The following is a 22,237-nucleotide window of genomic DNA, read 5'->3' on the forward strand; positions in this document are numbered from 1 at the left end:
ATTTCATTTATCTGTAATATTTATAGCCACTTTATTCTCATGTAATTTAATCGAAATTATAGTTCCATGGAAAATTGAGCATAGTGAATACAGCCTGATTTTTATACATACTTTTAAACCTTTTTTAAGAGAATGAAGTTAGTAGTCTTAAATATTAATATAAGAAGTAACTTATTACTATAAATCATGTGATGAAATGTGTTCATTGTGTCCTGCTTATGCATATAATTTTCATTAGAATGTATGTTTTCTTACCCTTTTATTTGAAATTAGCTTTCTGTGAACTTTTTATTGATTTTTGCAAATAATTGTAGGAAAAGTATAGTGCCTATATTTGAATTGCAGGAATAACATAATAGTCTGTAAATGGGATGTTATGTACTTGACTTGTGAATGTATTTGAAATGTATTTCTCATTGTATTTTATGACAATTGGCAGTTTGAAAGAACCCAGAAATTAGATTTCTCTTTTTAAAAAGTTTTGAATGGCTTCTATTTTAATTAATTTATTAAACTTCCATCTTGAGAATGTAGTTTTCTATTATCCTTCAAAGAATGAAGGATAATAGAAAACTACACATGGCAGTTTTATAAATACAAGAAATCTTTTTCTTATAAATAACATGTTTTAAAATTCACATTTGTGTTTTATTAAACTTATACATTAGAATAATCAGTTTACTTACATTTTATAAATATACTCTAAATGAATAATTTTTTGTGTGAGTTTATTATAAGGAATTCACTGTTAGAGAAGTAAATTTGAGAAATGTATGCCTGTTTTACAGATTTTTATTTTAACACTTAAAAAGCAAAGTGTTTGCTAGCATATTTCAGTTAAATTTAAATCCATGGAAATCTTTTGAAAAAAGTAGGTTAGATTTCAGTTTTACCAGCTTTTACCGGATTTTAGGAACTCTTCCTAATAGGAGGAAATGATCTTACATAATGCTAACATCTGGTAACAGATGATAAAACTGCTAAATGGGACGTAGTGAGGCTTTGCTGTTACGAACTTTTTAAATCCCAGGCTCTCTCTTGCATATAGAAATGAAAGAATCGCTTTGTGGGAAAATTAAAATACCTGGTCTTTTTTCTGTTTTTCCAGAAAGCATTCAAAGCACTTCAGTTATGGATTTCTCTTTAGAACTATCCAAACAGACTTTTGATATAAGCAACATTTTAAAACTCTTTTGCTCTGGAACTTTGGCAAAATAACTTATGGGAAGTTTGACATCTTTTAGATCAAAGAAGAAAATTGTATTTCATTTTTAGAAATCAGTAAAGTTGTGATTGGAATATGCTAGGGAATGTGATTTTAAATAAACAGAAGTATTAACCCTGATTGGTGTGGCTCAGTTGGTTGAGCATCGTCCCATGCACCAAAAGGTTGCCAGTTTGATTCCCAGTCAGAGCACGTACTCAGGTTGCGAGTTTGATCCCTTGTCAGGATTGATATTTGTCCCTTTTTTCCTTTCTTTCTAAAATAAATAAAAATCAAAACATTTAAACATTTCAGAAATGAACATCTTTGGCCTGTATAATTACACATTCCTCTCAAAAGTAATTAAAAAATTAGTTCTTTTTTTCTCCTTAATATGGCTATCTTAGTCCTTTCTTTCAGTAATTAGCTTTGTCTACATAGCTGTGCACATTTTAAATTGCTGATATATTTAAATGGCTTTATAGTATTGAAGAACTTCATATTAAATTTACACCCTTTATAATTTATAGGGATAAACAGAAGTTTTTTTTCTGTTTGTAGATGTTACTGCTTGAGGTTAGGAAATAATTGATATGGGATATACTGGTTAAAAGTTAGGTAGTAGAAGCTTGAAAAAAATGATTACATGAAATTAAATATTTGTGCCTTTTAATACACCAGAGAAAATATATAATTCAAATTAATACATGTTAAAATTAAATAACTATGCCTTTTTTGTTGTTTAAATTGAATCTTTAATTTTTTATGACTTATTTTCCACTTCTTAATAATGTACTTGATTATTTTCTGAATGCTCACAGTTTCATAAATTTTGAGTTCGTAAGTCCTCTTAGTACTGTGTGAGGGCTTCAGGTCACTGTCGATCATTGGAAGAGGAGCTTTAGTGATGACAGATGTGGAAACAACACTAATTTTTAATTAACTCTTAGCAGTTCCTTTCCTAGAAGGCAGATGTAGTTCCTGGCCTAAGCTCCCTTCTGGAATGTTCTCTCACTCCACCTGTTGAAACTTTTTACACCTTACTTGCTCTCTATATTTCATGTTTCTTTTTTAAAAAAATCTTTATTATTTAAAGTATTACATATAGTATTACTTATGTCTCTTTTTTCTCCCATTGATGTCTCCCAGCCACCACCCCACCCCTGCACATGCCCCTACACCCCTAGTGTCTGTGTCCATGGGTTATACTTATATGCATGCATACAAGTCTTTTGGTTGATCTCTTAACTCCCCCCCCCATCCCCCCCTCTCGCCTTTCCTCTGAAGGTTGATGGTCTGTTTGATGCTTCTCTGTCTCTGGATCTGTTTTTGTTCATCAGTTTATGTTGTTCATTATATTCCACACATGAGTAAGGTCATGTGATATTTATCTTTTTCCAACTGGCTTATTTCGCTTAGCATAATGCTATCCATGTCCATCCATGCTGCTGTGAATGGTAAGAGTTCAACTATGTTCTTTTACAGAAATAAAATTAATGCTTGTTATTATATAATTAGTTCTGTTATTGGAAAGATGCATATTTAAGAATCTTATTTGACATACTATCTTATATGATACTAGGGGCCCAGTGCAAAAATTCGTACACCAGTGGGGTCCCTTGGCCTGACCTGTGGGATTGGGCCGAAACTAGCTCTCTGACATCTCCCAAAGGGTCCTGGATTGTGAGAGGGCACAGGCCAGGCTGAGGGACTCCACTGGTGCATAATTGGGGCCAGGGAGGGACGTGGGAGGTTGGCCAGCTGGGGAAGGACCGTGGGAGGGCTCCAGGGTATGTCCGGCCCATCTCGCTCAATCCCGATCGGCCGGACCCCAGCAGCAAGCTAACCTACTGGTCAGAGCATCTGCTCCCTAGTGGTCAGTGCATGTTATAGCGAGTGGTTGAGTGGCCTTAGCATATCATTAGCATATTACACTTTGGTTGAACGGACAACTGGACACTTAGCATATTAGGCTTTTATTATATAGGATAAAAAAACTTGGATTTTTGCTCACTAATGAATAAATAAATATATAAAATGATATGGAATTCTGGTTTGGCAAAGCCAGTGTTTATGAAGTGAAATAGATATTGTTTATTTCATTGACTTCAAGTGTAAATGGAAAGGATGTCCAAATACATGCATGGACTTGTTTGTATATTAGTGATTCTAATTATGCCACACTATTTTTATGTAATGGATGAAGAATTCATTGTTCTGATTATAAATGCTGAAAAAAATAGCAATAATTCTATAATATTTTGAAATGTAAGTTGGTTAGTTAAGTATGTATTAATACATACATGCTGTGAAATTGTGTAAGTAATCAAAGTGTATTTACAGCAGTTATAGTCAAGAGGGAACTGTTCGGGAACTGTTCATGTCTGGCATTTAAAATAAGTGTTTAGTTCAGTGATATAAATTAGGTTAAGCATTGATGAATTATATTAAAGGGTTTTTCAGGTCTTTGTATTTACCCTACGTTTTTCAATATTGAGTTTTAAAATTATCAGCCAATAAGTAAAAATAAGATTCTTTAACTCTCAATCTGTTGCACATGTGTATATAAGAATAAATGAAACTGCTGTTTTTAGAGACAATAATTATGGCTGTTATATGAAAATATTCCATTGTAAAGATGTCCTACATACATTGTTGAAAATAGATGTTATTGTGTAGCACTATCATGAACTCTAAAAAAGATTCATGCCAGTAAAGAGCTTTTAATATGGTGGAGAAAATAGAATGCACAAAGGTACACAATTTGTGAAAAATAATGGAGTACAAACTAAATCAGAATAAAAATAAATGGATAATGGGAGTAGTAATTGGAGCCATTTTTTAGAAATTAAGCAAATAAGTGAATTGTTTATTGAAGAAATATAGTTCATTTTAAAATTAATATAAATAATGATATATCCTGGAAATATTGAAGGTTGATAGTGTTTCCAGTTCTGCTATCTACTAAATTGTCGTCTAATCTTTTTGAATTTTAGTTTTTATTTTTCTAATTTTCTTCTTTGCAACCAAGCTTAAGTCCTCAGAACTTTCTCTATTTCTAATCAAAATTGTCCCTGGTACAAGTTGGGGATATTTCCCTTGGCTGGGAGGAAATTAAAAGATAAATACTATTTAAAGGTGAATAATCTTTACCTGCTGAGTAGAATAATTGTACTTCTTAAGAAACTGTGCTGTTGCCCTGACCTGTTTGCTCGGTGGATAGAGCATTGGCCTGCGGACTGAAGGGTCCTGGGTTCGATTCCGGTCAAGGGCATGTACCTTGGTTGCGGGCACATCCCCAGTGGGGAGTGTGCAGGAGGCAGCTGATTGATGTTTCTCTCTCATCGATGTTTCTAACTCTCTATCCTTCTCCCTTCCTCTCTGTAAAAAAATCAATAAAATACATTAAAAAAAATTTTTTTTAAAAAGAAAGAAACTGTGCTGTTATCACTTCAAGTTGAATTTTAAATCAGAGCTATATGGACATGTGTACATATACACACACACACATATACATAGGCTAGCATGATATACTTTAAGTATGAATAGTTTGATACAAAAGCATCTTTTATTCCTAAAATAATTGGAATAAATTTTATTTTGATCTTGAGCAGTTGGACTAATAAACTGGAGCAATAAATTATTTCTATTGTTATCTGAATGCTGTTTAGAAGTCATTTAAGATAATTTTATGGAAATAATTCACTGATTTTATAATTTATATGTAACCACAATCTTCTGCTTATAAAATAATATAAGTATATAAAAATATAGGAAATAGTGTAACTTTAGTGAGTTATTTAGCAAATGTCTGGTGATTTATAGATGTTCCATTAGTATATAGAGGCTTTTTTTAAAAAGTATAATTGTCAAAAAGTTTTGACTGATGTGAGAAATCTGTTGGATTACAGAAATTAATACCACTATCAGTAGATGCACGAGCTGTGTCTTATCAACTGCCATTCCATGACCTAATTTTAAACTGAATCTGTGGAACTCGTGCTTTCCTGATCCTGAACTATAAATGTAAATATTTGGGATTTTCTTGCATGAAGGCAGACTTTAAACTGAATGTAATGCTCTGCCACAAGAAGCTTTGTGCTTCTTTTTTGACATATGAATATTTAACAGTTATGGTGGTTGTTTTTTTCATGACTCATTTTTGTAATTTTACTGATGTAACATTTATAGCTTTTGCTTTTATATGTAGGCTTTCGTGCATTTTTCCTGCACCTGGATCATAAGTAAATTGCATTTTAAATTTTAGTAAAGTTGTTGATGGATTCTAATTTTTCAGGGAACCATAACTGTGTGGAAATCACAGGCAATTTTTTAAAAAGTAATTTGATGTTAAAATTGATCAACTAATAGCTAAGCCTACAGGTGAAAATACTTAATGATTTCTGAGAGTAGGATCAATTGCATAAATCTTACATGAAGGTCTATTCGCAGGGGTGGGCAAACTTTTTGACTCAAGGCCCACAATGGGTTCTTAAACTGGACCGGAGGGCCGGAACAAAAGCATGGAGTGTTTGTGTGAACTAATATAAATTCAAAGTAAACATCATTACATAAAAGGGTACAGTCTTTTATTTCAATAGTTTTATTCATTTCAAACGAGCCACATCCGGCCCGCGGGCCGTAGTTTGCCCACGGCTGGTCTAGTGCCCTTTTTCCTCTTTATTGCTATGACATAATTTCTTCATAGTCTTTTCCAAATTTTTTTATAACATATTTCTTTTAGTTCTGATTTTTTTCTCATTTTGTGACTTGGGTGGTTATTTATTGCAAGGTTAATTAGAAAAGTTTTACATTAAAATCAGCTTCAGGAAAGTGCTGGTGTACTTCTATACATGCTATATTCACAGTGGCCCCAAACTAGAAATATACCAAATGTCTCTAAATATGAATGGATTTAAAGTAAAAATAGTAATGTAGCCATACAATGGAATATTACTCAGTAGTAAAGAAGAATAAGTCACTTAACATACCTGCTACTATTGATGGATCTCAAAATCATTAGACTGAGTTAAGCTAGATATAAGAGAATACATACTGCATGAATGAATCCACAGATATAAAATGCAGACTAATCTATAGTGACAGAAAACAGTGGGTTGTTTAGGGCTAGAGGCAAGGGAGAGATGACCTGCAAGGGAATATGAGTAATCTTTTCATTGTGATGAAATGTTTGGTAACTTTAACTTTATTATGTTGGTGGTTTCTGGGGTGTACACAACTATTAAATCTCATCAATTACACATTTTCAAATTTATATAGTTTATGTTACATAAGTTTTTTTTTCTTAATAGAGTTTCTAAGGAAGGGAATCCATCAGAAATCTAAACAGTAAAGTACATACTGTTTTTTTCTTTGTTCATGTAATAAATACAAATAAGGACTTGAAGGACATGCTGGGAAATATGACCATGAATCTTTTTTTCTAACCCCTCTAGGTAAAGCTTAAATTCTTTATTTGTGCTTCCATTTTACTCTGAAAACTTAATTGTGTTTATTACTTAAATATTTTCCTTCATGCTTTTCTCTTAACTGTGAATAACTATCTTTGTATTTCTCAAACCTAACTCAGTATGTAAAACATTGTAGGTATCCTGCAAAAGATTGATAAAGGCAGGGGAATAAATGCTAATTTGGTCATAGATCTTAAATAACTTGACTGATTATGCAATGTACCATATGTCATTAATCAGTAATCTAAGTTAATATTATTCCTAAAATATTTTAGTTTTGCTGGATAATCTACCTCATATTATGGAATCCTTCATTATAGATCTTAAGTGAATATACTTATGAACATAATGAACATTTAACTTCTGTGAAGTTTTTTAATAAACTGCTTTTCCCTTTCTTCCTCCATGTGTTCTTCCTCCATGTCTGTATCACAAAAGCATAACATTTCAACAGATAAAAATATTAAGCTACTGAATCTGAAAGGCAGGTTAAGAATATACTAATGAATAAATCTGCATCATGAATTTGTGTTTTAACTTTTTAGGAAGAATGTTGATATTTTATTCTTTTTTAATTCATATAAATTTAAAGATCACAATTAACTTTTAAAAATCACATTTTAATAAAGACATTTGCTGTTTATTTGGAGCATTATTTACTGAGAATTCTGGTAAATTTAAGTAATTTAATCATTTCATTAACTCATCAATGGGATAGTTTGGGGATTTTCAGTAATATTTTTCATTTAGTTTTCTAAGGCATCTAAAATTCTTAACACCTGTGGCTGGCATACACTGAGAACTATGGGCTTTTTGGTTGCCTTCTGCATGCACCCCGACCAGGGCTCAGGGAACTTACAACCAAGGTATGTGCCCAGACTGGAATCGAACCTGGGACCCCTCAATCTGCGGGCCGACGTTCTATCCACTGAGCCAATCCAGCTAGGGCAAGTTATAATTGTTTTGACTTTAAGCGTTTATTCTGAATCACCTTTTGTTCACTAAGAAAGAGTATATCAACGATTCCTGCTTCTAGACAGTATCCATTTCAGAACTCAGCAGGAAAGTATTCATAACTCAGCTTTCCAGCTTACTTTATAAAAAGAATTTATTTGCCATTAGTCTTTATAGGCTCTAGTAATAGTTACCTGGAGAAAATAAAAATGAGAGTCTGGTTTATAATGATTAATGATTAGAAAGCTTCAACAGCAAAATTCAAGGTTTTATTTTAATGTATTAAAGGAAAACTCCACATACAACATATTGCTTCCTCTGTCCACAAAAAGGACACAGTAGAACAAAAAATAAAAGCATGTCATATATAAAGGGCATTCTGCAATTGTCTGATCCTTTTTCTAGATCAGGAAATTGACAACAGAAATTAAGGGGCTTTCTTATGGACAAACATAATAAAACTTAAAGCTTATATAATTCTTATATGTCATTATCTCAATGATATTATAATTTTTCCAATATTAAAAACTTCTGGCCCGGCCGCTGTGCCTCAGTGGTTGAGCATTGACCTATGAACCAAGAGGTCACGGTTTGATTCTCAGGGCACATGCCAGGGTTGCAGGCTTGATGCCCAGTGTGGGGCATGCAGGAGGCAACTGATCACTGATTCTCTCTTGTCATTGATGTTTCTGCCCCTCACTCTCTTCCTCTCTGAAATATATATACTTTTAAAAAAAATAAAACTTCTACCTTTCTTCGGAATTCTTAAATTAACATTTAAAATTTGAAGTAACAAATTATAATTCCCTTTCTAACAACCAAAACTAGTCCTAGGATTTCATCATTACATGTTCTTTCCATTCACGTCTTTAGAGACCTTAAGCTTATGACATATCTACAGCTTTCTTTACTTGAAAAAGTCTTACCTTCTGCTGTAATAAATCTTCTTCCTTTCCTTTGCCCTTAATTAGCTATAACTGAACTTGAATTATGAGATACTGAAAGTGATTAGAAACAATTACCTATAATTCTACATTTAATAGTGGAGAGAGTAAAAAAGGGGAGATTTTATCTTCCATAGATGTCTTATATTTCTCTCTGAAGTAGGAATCAGGGTTCCTGTGAAGAATGCAGAGGTTGGGGAAGGGAGGAATTTTATAGAGTTGTGACTATTTGAATGGGTTATCATGGGCAATTTGACAGGGACCTGTGAAAAGATTGTGCAGTACAGTTTAAGGGCTTGTTCATACTTACAAGGCCTATAATTTTACAAAATTAAAAGGTTGTATAATTTGTTCATCCTTTACTGTGCTTCTAAATATTGTTCTTTAAAGCACATCTCTAGGAGTTTTAGAAATTACTTGCTTTCAAAATAGATCTCAATGAATGGATGTGTGATTCCCCATGAATTTTTATAATGATATAGGAATTGTGTTATTGCTCTTTGCCTCTTCAAGTTCTTACCAATTATATGTGAAATAGATTTTGTATACCGACTTCTCTCTATTTAGTTGCATTTTGACAACTGTTGTATAGGTTGGTTTTAATATTTAATTTCATGGAGACTGTAAAAAGATTTTTTGAGAAAAGATACCAAGGAACTTTTCAGAGATGAATCTTCAAAAATTGATTCTCAATTAATACTAAGACTATGCTATATTATTGTCTTGCTGAACTGAATGGCAAATGTATTTCAATATACCATTTTTAGGATTTAATGAAGGAAGATTGAGTTAGAATTCATATTTTCCAAGTCTTAATTAAGAACGCTGGTATTTAATTATAATTTCTTTAAACAAAGTCTGAGTTGAAATGTAAGAAAAAATAATGTTTTTTTATAAGTTATCTTAATTCACTTATTAGAGCATTGTGTCTAAAGTACATATACAATAAAAAAAAGTCATTTGTATCTGTCTGCTAAGTAAGTGCCTTAGCTTTCACTCTGGCTATCAAGTAATCTTTTTTTTTTCTTTTCTTAATAATAGGTGATCTTTATTTTTATGGAATTAAAACCCCTTGTTTTCCAATGACCCATTTCCCTTTGTCCTGCCATGGGAAAAGTTCAACCTTATATTCAGCAGGGTTAAGGCCACTGCCCAGAATTTCTGCTCCATATCAAAGCACAGTCCAGTCCAGCATCTGGCTAGCTTAACTTGTGCTCCCAGTTGCAGTCCATTGCCCATGGGGTCCTCATGGCCATGAGCCATGCAGCTGCTTATGGCCACATGGCAGCTAGCACATGGACAAGTGCAGGTCATGGAGCAAGAGAGTGAGAGGGAACACGGGGCACAATAGAGAGGGAACTCTTTAGGGATTTTTAACCTTACAGGATTACACATGCTTGCAGTGGCTTCCTCCCTCTAGCCAATCCATGGTTCCCTTGGCTAGCCGGACAGGCAAGCACCTTCCTTACATCACCCTGACTTCATCCCCACATCCCCCTTTGTTGGATCCCTCCCCCCAGTGATTGGTAGGGAATGGACAGGTGGTGCTATCAAGTAATCTTAAAAATCAATCTTTATGCCAAACACTCTTAAGCCTCACTGAAGTGTGTGCATGTGTGTGCAGCCTATGCACAGCCAACATCATTAACACCTACCGAGTGTTACGTGCAGGCTGCTTTTATAGGAACAGAGAGGGAAGCAGAGCACAATCCACGACACTTTAAAATGTTAAAGGTGAACTCTTTTCATTTGCTAAAACTTCTTTGAAAACACAAAAGATAATGAATTCAGCAGTATATCTACATACACATACTTTTTGCATGTTTCTGAATATTAATTATAAAAAATTTTAGATGAAAGCTTATTAGTCTGACCAGCTCCTGCTGTTTATTTCTCTCATGGAGTCATAATTTTCTGAGGTGCTGCATTGTAATTATTAACACAGTAACTATTCCTGATGTCACAAAGGATTGTTACTTCTTGTAGTTTGACCAAATGAATACATAGGGAACCAAGAGCCTGTTATCATATACTTAATTAGAGGGTGGGAGGGAAACTAATATCAAATATGTATGTAGGCATAATTTTAGAAATAAACTTTCAAAATTTATATTTCATTCAGAGAATTTCTAAGAAGAAATGAATGAGGTGATGTTAAACCACAAAAGTGGAAAGTAGCATGAAATTTTAGAGTTAAATTATAAAAATAGATCAATATTAGAAAAATTAATTTTAGGTAGAATTTACTATTGCGCTGCACATTCTGGAGTTCTTTCACACCCACCACCATGCTGCCTCCCAGTTGTCCTCCTCAGTCTTTTTAAAGATTTGAGCCTTTTAACTTCTCATTTAGGAAAGCTGATGATGATAGAGATGATAAAAATTATAAGGCTTTTTTGTAAACATGAATGTAAAAATGTTCCAGAATTTACTTCAATCATACTACTATATAGCTTTTATAGTCAGTTTCTATTAGCTACCCGCCTCTCCTTTTTTTTTTCTTTCAAATTCTAATATCTATGCATGTATCCATTTACCTCTTTCCCTCTCTCCCTCCTTAACATAAACTGTTCAGGGTTTCTTTTTTCATATGCTGTATACTCTTGATACAAAATTAACGGCCTTATTGAACATACATCAAAGTGACTGTCAGCAAAGACCTCCTTTTATATTCTGGAATAGTTTCTACCTCATCCATTAAGTTTCCTAAACTTTACAAATCAAATAATTTCGAAGTAGTAGTGAAGAGGTGAGCAGCAGGAACTCACACACTACTGGAGGAAATGTACACTGGCTTGGGAAACCTGTTTGTCATTATCAAGAAAGTGGAAGATGTGCAGATTATATGAACCAACAATACTGTCTATGCATTATAAATAATAGTTCAAACCTAGGAACAACCCAAGTATTCATCAGCAAAAGAACAAACAAATAATTGTGATACATTCATACAATGAATAATTGTGCAGCAAGGAAGCATAAAACAGAGTGGATGAATTTTACAAACATATTGTTGAGTATAAGAAGGTAGGCATAGAACAATAAATACAACATGATTTCATTGAAATAAAGTTCAAGAAAATGGAACTTAAACCATATGTGGTGATTAAAACATTAAGGTGTACAAACACACATTCATGAAAAAGTGAATGCTAACTTACCAAAATCTAGCCAATGATCCCAGTTATTCAATAAATATTGAGTGCCTATTATGTACTAGGTATTTGCTGCCCTTAAGGAGAAATATTTGCTGCCTATTTGGGGAAACATGATAGTAAAATCTGAAATTAGGATAGACCAGCTGTGGGCAACTATGGCCTGCGGGCCGGATCCGGCCAGTTCGGCTGTTCTATCCGGCCCGCGGAGCCGAAAGAGCGGAGAGTTCTCTTGCTCCGCTCCTTCACCAGCAGCAGTGTTAACATGGCAACGTCGGGAAACACGGCCGCAGCTCCTTCTGAGTCCAGTTTAAGAACCCATTGTGGCCCTCAAGTCAAAAAGTTTGCCCACCCCTGGGATAGACTATACTACATCACAATAGTTGTATTCAGTGGTGGTTTTAAATATTTTTTTTCATCCTTACTATAAGGGCATCCCAAAATTCACACAAGAAGTAATTTTGATAGGAAACACAGGTTTATAATTAAAAGTTGTAATTTTTTTATTGATTCATAAAGTATACAGTATAGGGTTATGTATGGAATAGCATATCAGGTAAATGGCCTCCACGGCTTTGCTGGTGCACACGCGCTCTTTTGTTAAAATTTTCCATGACCTTTTGCATAAATGTGGCTGAATATCGTTGATACAGCGCTCAATTTCCTCTTTCAAGGCGTGGTGGTTGTGGGCTTGTTGGCATAAACCTTAGACTTCAAAAAACCCCAAAGAAAAAAGTCCAACGGCATTAAATCACATGAACTGGGCGGCCAATTCTGATCACCAAGATGGGAAATTACATGACCAGGAAATGACTCATGCAGTAATTGAATTGTTTCTCGGGCTGCATGACATGTGGCACCGTCTTGTTGAAACCACATGTCATCCACATCCATATCTTGCAATTTAGGCACAAAAAACTGGATTATGTCGTGATAGCGAGCACCATTAACTGTTATTGCCTGAGCAGCCACATTTTCGAAGAATGGTCCGATAATACCTCCAGCCCAAAATCTGCACCTAACAGTGACAAGTTGTGGATGAGTTTGTTTCTCAACAATCATTCAGATCATGCGATTTAACGCCCAAACTGAACTGAAATTGGAGAAAAAAATTAAAAGACAGGAGGAGAGCCTAAGGGAGCTTTGGGACAACATAAAACGAAGCAACATATGAATAATAGGGGTGCTAGAACAACAGGAAAAGGAACAAGAGTTAGAAAACCTATTTGAAGAAATAATGTCAGAAAACTACCCCAAGGTGGGGGAAAAAAAGTTACACAAGCACAGAGAGTCCCAAACAAGATGAACCTGAAAAGACCCATGCCAAGACACATTGTAATTACAATTTAAAAAGTTTAGGACAAAGAGAATCTTAAAGGCTGCAATAGAGAGCCAGAAAGTTATATACAAGGGATCTCCCATTATCAAATGATTTCTCAACAGAAACACATCAGGACAGAAAGGAATGCAAGGAAATTTACAAAGTAATGCAAAACAAGGGACTGAATCCCAGAATACTCTATCCAGCAAAGCTATCATTCAAAATTGAAGGTGGAATCAGGAGCTTCACATACAAAAAAGGACTAAGAGAGTTTATTACAACCAAACCATCAATGCAAGAAATGCTAAAGGTACTGCTGTAAAAAGAAGAAAGAGAAAGGCAAGGAGAAACAAATATTAAGAATAAAAATGACGACAAACCAGTACTTATCAATAATAACATTAAACGTTAATGGATTAAATGCCCCAATCAAAGGACATAGGGTAGCTGAATGGATAAGAAAACACGACCCATATATTTGCTGTCTACAAGAGATCCACCTCAGAACAAAGGATTCACACAGACTGATAGTGAAGGGATGGGAAAAAATTTTTCAGGCAAATGGAAATGAGAAAAAAGCTGGGGTTACAATACTTGTATCGGACAAAATAGACCTTAAAGTAAAGGCCATAACAAAAGGAAGGCCACTACATAATACTAAAGGGAGCAATCCAACAAGAAGATAAAACTCTGGTAAACATATATGCACCCAATACAGGAGCACCCAAATACATAAAACAACTTCTGGAAGTTATCAAGGGAGAGATCGATAGCAATACAGTCATAGTAAGGGAGTTTAATACCCCACTAACATCACTGGATAAATCCTCTAAACAAAAAATCAGCAAGGAAACAGCAATCCTAAATGACTCACTAGATCAGATGGACTTAATTGACATCTTCAGAATATTTCACCCCAAAGCAACAGAATATATATTCTTCTCCAGTGCAAATGGGGCATTTTCAAAGATAGACCACATATTAGGATATAGGCAAAGTCTCTTCAACTTCAAGAGGATAGAAATCATATCAAGCATCTCAGATCACACTGGCATAAAACTAGTAATCAACTACAATAAAAACAATGGAAAAAACTCAAACACTTGGAGGCTAAATAGCATGCTATTAAACAATGATTGGGTTACCACAGAGATCAAAGAAGAAATAAAAAGCATCCTGGAAACAAAGGACAATGAAAAAACAATAATCCAAAATCTATGGGACACAATGAGTCCTGAGAGGGAAGTTCATAGCTCTACAAGACTACCTAAAAAAAAACAAGAAAAAATGGTAATAAATTACCTAACCCTGCAACTTAAAGAATTAGAAAGAGACAGCAAGAAAAGCTCACAGTATCCAGAAGGAAGGAGATAATAAAGATCAGAGCAGAAATAAAATGACATAGATCAATGAAACCAAGAGCTGGTTCTTTGAAAAGATAAACAAGATTGATGAACCTCTAGCCAGGCTCACCAAGAAACAAAGAGAGAGGACCCAAATAAACAAAATCAGAAATGAAAGAGGTGAAGTAACAACTGATCCCACTGATATACAAAGGACTGTAAAAAAATACTATGAACACCTCTACTCCAACAGACTGGACAACCTCGATGAAATGGACACATTCCCAGTAAAATACAAGCTTCCAAAACAACCCAGAATTGAACCTGGGACCGTTCAGTCCTCAGGCCGTTGCTCTATCCACTGAGCCAGACCGTTTACAGCCCAACACCCTTTTCTGATAAAAACGCTCTGCAAAGTGGGAATAGAGGGATCATACCTCAACATAATAAAAGCCATATATGACAAACCTACAGCCAACAACATACTCAGTGGGCAAAAACTAAATCCATTTCCCTTAAGAACAGGAACAAGACAAGGATGCCCACTTTCACCACTCCTGTTCGACATAGTACTAGAAGTACTAGCCATAGCGATCCGACAAGAAGAAAAAATAAAAGGCATCCAAATTGGAAAAGAAGAAATGAAACTGTCCTTTTTTGCAGACAACATGATATTATACATAGAAAACCCCAAAGACTCCATAAAAAACTATTAGACCTAACAAATGAATTTGGCAATGTATTAGGATACAAAATTAACACCCAGAAATCTATGGCTTTTTTATACACCAATAATAAACTCATAGAAAGAGAAATGAAAAAAAAATAATCCCATTTCCCATTGCACAAAAAATTAAGATACCTAGGAATAAATTTAACCGAGGACGTAAAAGACCTATACTCAGAAAAATACAGGACATTGAAAAAAGAGATAGAGCAAGACATAAAAAAAATGGAAGAACATACTATGTTCATGGATTGGTAGAATCAACTTCATTAAAATGTCCATACTCCCTAAAGCAATCTATAGATTCAATGCAATACCTATTAAAATACCAATGGTATATTTCAAAGACCTAGAAAAAACTCTCCAAAAATTCATCTGGAATAAAAAACATACCCAGAATAGCCACAGCTATCCTGAGAAAGAAGAACAGTTGGAGGGATCAGAATACTAGACATCAAACTATATTACTAAGCCACGGTTCTCAAAATTGCCTGGTACTGGCACAAGGACATATAGAGCAATGGAATAGAATAGAGGACCCAGAAATTGACCCAAGTCATTATACTCAATTAATATTTGACAAAGGAGGCAAGAGCATACAATGGAATCAAAATAGCCTCCAATAAATGGTGCTGGGAAATTTGGTCAGATACATGCAAAAAAAATGAAACTAGAACACCAACTTTCACCATACACAAACTCAAAATGGCTAAAGTACTTGAATGTAAGACAGGAAACCATAAAAATCCTACAGGACTCCATAGGCAGCAAAATTGCAGACATGTCGTAGCAATATTTTTACAGACAGATCCTAGGGCAAGAGAGACTAAGTAGAAAATAAACAAATGGGATTACATCAAAATAAAAAGCTTCTGCACAGCAAAAGAAACCATCAACAAAACAACAAGAAAGCCCACTGCATGGGAGAACATATTTGCCAATGTTATCTCCGATATGGGTTTAATCTCTAGCATTTACAGGGAACTCATACAACTCATCAAAAGGAAAGTAAGCAATCCAATCAAAAAATGGTCACAGGAACTAAATAGAATCTTTTCGAAAGAGGACACTCAGAAAGCCATCCGGCCAGGGGCAGGGACCGCAGGAGGTTTGCCAGCCACAGGAGGTTGGCTGTGGGAGCACACTCACCACCAGGGGGCAGCTCCTGCATTGAGCATCTGCCCCCTGGTGGTCAGTGAGCATCATAGCGACTGGTCATTGGGTCATAACGGTCGTTTTGGCTGATATATATGGATAATATTATTGGACAGTGAAAGAATATATAGGACCTCAGTTTCAGTTCTTTCATTAGAAAAATGAAAGTTTTTTATGTACTAACTTTGTAGATATATTTCCTTTGTGAGCCATTTCTTTTACTGATCCTTTCTTGATGCTTCTATAGCTGCATTATCCAATGTAACAAGCCACTAGGCTAGTCTGAATTGACATGTAAATGTAAGTGCAAAATACACATGTATTTCAAAGATTTATTACAAAGAAGAGAATGTAAAATATTTCATTAATAATTTGTAGGTTGATTGCATGTTGGAATGATCATACTCTATATATATTGAATTGAATGAAATATATAGCTAAAATGAATTTTTAACCTGTTTCTTTTTACATTTTTAATGTGGCTACTATTAAATTTATGTACGTGACTTATATTTATGGCTGTCAAAACTCTTGGACAACACTTTTCCTGGAGTCTACCATATTTTATATCAGGAAGTCAGATTTAGAAAGACTTTTTTTTCATCTCTTTTCTTATGTTCCAAGGTTAGAAAGTATTCTAAAGCTATATGTTCCAATAGTTAAATGACATGTTGTATATAACATAATGTATGTTTGACCATCATTTGACCATTTGTTGTAATGTTGAACTATATTGGTGTGTTCTAGATTGGAGAGAAAAAGGAAAAGTGAGGCGCACAAACTACCAAGAATTAAAAAAAGGAACATGCTTATGCACTATAGAAAATGTCATTAAAAAGACCCTAGTCCTAATATTTAGACGTTATATATTGTGATCTAAAATTATACTATGCCATAGACAGTTTTCTTTGATAATATCTAACTTTGAGAACCACTGATAGAAAGATATATTTAGTGGTTTTCAAGTTGAGAAAAAATTTCCAAAAGACTATTAGTTCTATTTTTTTACTCCTTATGCAGAATTGTCATTTGTGAAAGGGGGGGGGAATTTCATATTATAGTTATAAACTCCTAAAACATAGAGAAGTTCTTTAAGCTCCTATATTATGCCAATGCAAATAACCTTTTCTTCCTTTAGAAAGTGATTATCTCTTTTCCCCATCCCACCCGCATTTCCATGTTTATTTGTTTTGTTTTGTATTTCCAAAAAGACACTTAATGCCCTTCTTAGGTTTATTTTTTATTTACTCATTAAATAAGGAATAGCACTGTTATGTTTTATATTTGAAACTGTAAGGTACATTTCTTTTTTATTTTATTTTAAATTTAACTCTTTGTTTTACAGATGAGGGCAGAAATGCAGTTGACCAAGCAGGTGGTGCACAGATTGTAATTGACCATTTAAGGTCACTGTGCAGTATAACAGATCCCGCCAATGAGAAGCTCTTGACTGTCTTTTGTGGCATGCTGATGAACTATAGCAATGAGAATGGTAAACAAAATTGAAAACTTGCTTTATCTCGGGGGGGGAAAAATTAAAAATCAACAGTACTATAGCAAAAAACAAAAATATTTAGAAACATTATGAACAAAGAATTCATAAGTGACATATAAAATTAGTAATTAGTTAAGAAAATTACAGTATTTGAAAAGCACAGTATGGTCTAATTTATTAAATGACACTAGTAATTGAAGGAACTCAAAAAACACACACAATGGTATGGTTCAAGATTTCTTGCTATGAGCATTTTAAAAATAAGTTATTAAAATAGCTTTTCCCTGTCCAGGTGACTCATTTGGTGTATGAACATTGTCCCATATCTCAAAAGGTGGCAGGTTTGATTCCTGGTCAGGGCACATACCTAGGTTTAGGTTTCAGGTTTGATCCCTGGTCAGGGAGTGTATGGGAGGCAACTGATGTCTGTCTGTCTCTCTCTCTCTCTCTCTCTCTCTCTCTCTCTCTCCCCCCTCCCTCTCCCTCTCCCTCTCCCTCTCCCTCTCCCTCTCCTTTTCTCTCTCCCTTTCTCTCCCTATCTCCAAACTTAATAAAGCCATATCCTCAGGTGAAGATTTTTTAAAAATATATTTTATTGATTTTTTGCAGAGAGGAAGGGAGAAGGATAGAGAGTTAGAAACATCGATAAGAAAGAAACATCGATCAGCTGCCTCCTGCACACCCCCTACTGGGGATATGCCCACAACCAAGGTACATGCCCTTGACTGGAATCAAACCCAGGACCCTTTAGTCCGCAGGCCGATGCTCTATCCACTGAGCCAAAGCGGTCAGGGCTGGGTGAGGTTTTTTGAAAAAATACCTTCATATTTATTCCTTCATATTAATACCAGGAGTAGCTTTAAAAAAACACTTTAAAAAAAAAAAAAAACAAAAACAAAATAAAAAAAAAAAACCACAAACACTGTCTTAATAAGTAAAGTTATTTTATCTAGATACTAGATTTAGTTGTAAGAATAACAAAAATTTTTAATAAAATCTAGCATAAAAATAAAGTTTAGAACAGTTGCAGATGTCTAATTTGAGAAATTTAATAAGTACTTTATAGCCTATGTGGTTGTTAATCAAGTGCACATAAAAAGAGTGGCATGAAGGCTTCACTATACTTCTAAATGTCACAAAATTCATTTATTTTATATGAATTACTTTATGTGTCAGTTGTCAAAATTCTAGTAACTTCCTAAAATAGAAATCAGGTCTTTCTGTGTTTCTTTTATAATGCCATTTTAAATTGGAGTCTGTAACAGACATTTTATTTGTATATTGACCATGCAATATTTTTCTTTACTTTCATGTGTTTTAGAAAAATAAGGCATTTTAGGCATTTTTTTTTTATTTTTTTACTTAGTAGTCATGGGTTTAAAGAAATATTCTCAATAATTAGAAAAAAAAAAAAGATAAATGTCGATAGCACATGACTACAGACATTTGACTTTAGTGTTGGAGATGATAGCAAATGGCAGAGACTGTGGCTCTTGTCCCATTGAAAGGGTAAAACCACTACCCTCTTCTCTAGCCGGTTGTTTCTGTAGGACAATTGGGTCAAACGCTACCAAATCTTTTCATTTGGGGGAAAGCGGTAAGCTGAAAAATGTAGCTTTTCCCATGACACCTGATTTTTAAATGTTCAATTACATTTGCTTTTTTAGCACTTACAAATTAAACAGAATGTTTCCTGGGGTTACATCATATCCAAAAGACACAAGTTTTAAACCTGAGTTAAAATTATCCATAATAATAATAGTTTTCTTTCATCAAATGGCTTGTCTATTAAACTCAAACTAATAATAAATGGCAGTCTTTGTTATAAGGTCAGTTACTTCTGTTTTCCTTGCCCTGTCATAGAATCATTTTTTAAAAGAAAATGTCCAAACTATGAAGAAGACAAACAGAAAGAACAGTCTGGGTAACCTGCAAAATGAATAGCTAGTGCCTAAATAATTTAAATTTGACCATAAAACACAGGTATCTGAATTGCATTAAGAAATCATTGGCCAGTTGTTCATTTTGCTTCATTTTTCTTCAACTTCATTCAGGCTTGGACACCTGAGTAAGTGGGAAAAGTGCTAAGTGGGAGAATGATTGAGGAAGATAAATGGAAGAAACTAGTCATGGAGTGATAGCAGCTTTGGGTATAAAAGAATTAGCCTTGTTATGCATCTAACCCAGGGGTGGGCAAACTTTTTGACTCGAGGGCCACAATGGGTTCTTAAACTGGACCGGAGGGTCGGAACAAAAGCATGGATGGAGTGTTTGTGTGAACTAATATAAATTCAAAGTAAACATCATTACATAAAAGGGTACGGTCTTTTTTTTTTTAGTTTTATTCATTTCAAACGGGCCGGATTCGGCCCGCGGGCCGTAGTTTGCCCACGGCTGATCTAACCTGTTTGTTTGTCCTTTGAGGAAGCTGTTGCTCAAAAGTCTGTACCAAAGCATATCACATGGCCAAATGGTCATCAAACACATCACTGATTCTAATCCAAAAGAGCCTGTGATTGAATCCATGTTATAGGAAAAGCATGTCAAACTCAAAGGCTAACACGGGCCAAATAAACAAGGTTTAAGTTTCTGTGGGCCACAAAAAAACAAAAGCTTCAATTTTCATAGAAACGTGGATTTATTTCAGTAGAGACATGCTGAATACAAAGGGCTGAAATAAATGAGTAATTGTTAACATAAAATAATAGAACATTTTAATAAAAATTAATATTTTTTCTTGAACATTAACTTACCAGACACTGATTAACTGCACAAATTAATAAACGTAACGCAAATAAACCTATTTTTCTTGTTCTCCAAAAGTGAAATATTTCCTGTTTTGCACACCAAAAAAGTCAGTCCAAGACTAATGACGTGGCAATAGGCTGCTAAAATATTCGCTGCTAGTGTTAGTGGAGAAAAATGGTACGCCTGTGTATAAGCCATGTAAGGGAAGTGAATGCAACATGATTATAGTAATCAGTCATTAGCGAATGTTGTAGTTTGTTATTAGTAATTATAACAGGATATTGTAAAAATTAAGTCATGAAATTTTTATTAAAATGTTTCTTACATACCGTTATATTGGCTGGGCCGCAAAAATATTCATTGTGGGCCATGAGTTTGACATGCTTGTTATAGGCTATCACAATGTTTAGAGAAGTGCACTGAGAACATAGTGATTAAAAACATGAGTGCACAGTCAAAATGCATAATACATTTCTTCTGTAGGAGTTTTTTTCCCCTGGTGTGCAAGTATTCCCAAGAAGTAACTTATATACTTTGGAAAACTATTAACTTTTCTTAGACCGTTATTGGAGCAGTGGTGTTTTTGTTCCATTATTCTAAGCTGCAGTTTGAATTCAGCTTTCAAAACTGGTACATAAAATAGAAGTAAAGTTATTTTTAGTGTTTTAAAGGAACAAATGCCAAACATAACTATCCCCTTTCCGCTGCTTCCCTTTATGTTTGTCTTTCATGAAGATCATAGTTTAAGAAGTGGTTCTTTTTTAATTTACATTTAACTTACATTTTATTCTTTTTTAAATTTTCATTTGCATAATTATTAAGCATCTTTGTGTGTCAATTATTTATTTACTGTATTCTTTAAAATATGCATTTAAAGAATTTCCAACTTAAATTCTAGGTCTTATTGGCTAACTTTAAATCATTTGATCCTGTCCACCTAGATGAGTCACCGAAACAAAAAAAACAACAGTAGAATTTTATGAAACTTGGGAGCCACTTTTTATTAGCACTGGTAAAATAAAGGAAGTTTCTTGTTATCTGTATTTACTATTGAATTTCAGTATACAAGCCTCTGCTACTTTCCGAGTAGAATAGTTGGGTGAACTCCTTGTTATTCTAGCAGAAAAATGAGCTGTACCCATGGACCCAATAACTTAAGCCTTATTTATAGGGAGTTATTCTTTAGTTCCATATATAAAAAATTTTAAATATAAAGATAAGTATTAGAAATGGTCACAAAGACCCACCAACATAGTTTCTCTGACAAGAACATTTTCAAATTGTTTATTAGTCCTAAAAATGGATTGACACCAGACTGAGACTTAGGATATGTTGATTTCTGTCCATATAGTGGACAACCCTGATCATACCCAATTTTTAAATCCATTAAATAGGGACTTAAACAAGTTTCCTACACACATGCAAGGCATATATTGTGAAAATGTTTACTCGGTAAAGGTATTTTTCTACCCATTTATAAATTTGCATACAACTTAAGGTTTCTGAGTTTTAAAACTTTTGAACTCACTCAAAATGATATACTTATAAGCGATAAGCTAAATATATTCTTTTGTTTCCTTGTTGGTGAAACAATTAAAACTTTTTATATTCAGGTAAGTGTGGAATACATGAATAGAAAAAGTTATAATTACTTTGTCAGAAAAGTCATATCAGTAATATTTTAGTATAAATAAAATCAGGTTTAAATAGAATAAGAAAA

At 34.1% G+C, this 22,237-nt stretch overlaps 1 protein-coding gene across 14 annotated transcripts in view; it reads left to right on the forward strand.

Annotated features, from left to right (window-relative positions):
• Positions 1–22,237, forward strand: part of RAP1GDS1 (Rap1 GTPase-GDP dissociation stimulator 1) — a 141,604-nt gene that overhangs the window by 67,865 nt on the left and 51,502 nt on the right. For 12 of the 14 annotated variants that reach the window (XR_004972788.1, XM_036340173.1, XM_036340164.1 and 9 more), the window contains one exon: positions 17,620–17,766. The exons of the other annotated variants lie outside the window; for them this stretch is intronic. Coding sequence is in view for 11 of the 12 variants with exons in the window: in XM_036340173.1 (XP_036196066.1) it covers positions 17,620–17,766 (147 nt within the window). In the remaining variant the exon portion in view is untranslated. The remainder of the gene's footprint in view (positions 1–17,619; positions 17,767–22,237) is intronic. 14 annotated transcript variants of the gene reach the window in all.

The sequence above is a fragment of the Myotis myotis genome, unplaced genomic scaffold, assembly GCF_014108235.1.
Source record: "Myotis myotis isolate mMyoMyo1 unplaced genomic scaffold, mMyoMyo1.p scaffold_m19_p_1, whole genome shotgun sequence".
Classification (NCBI taxonomy): Eukaryota; Metazoa; Chordata; class Mammalia; order Chiroptera; family Vespertilionidae; genus Myotis; species Myotis myotis.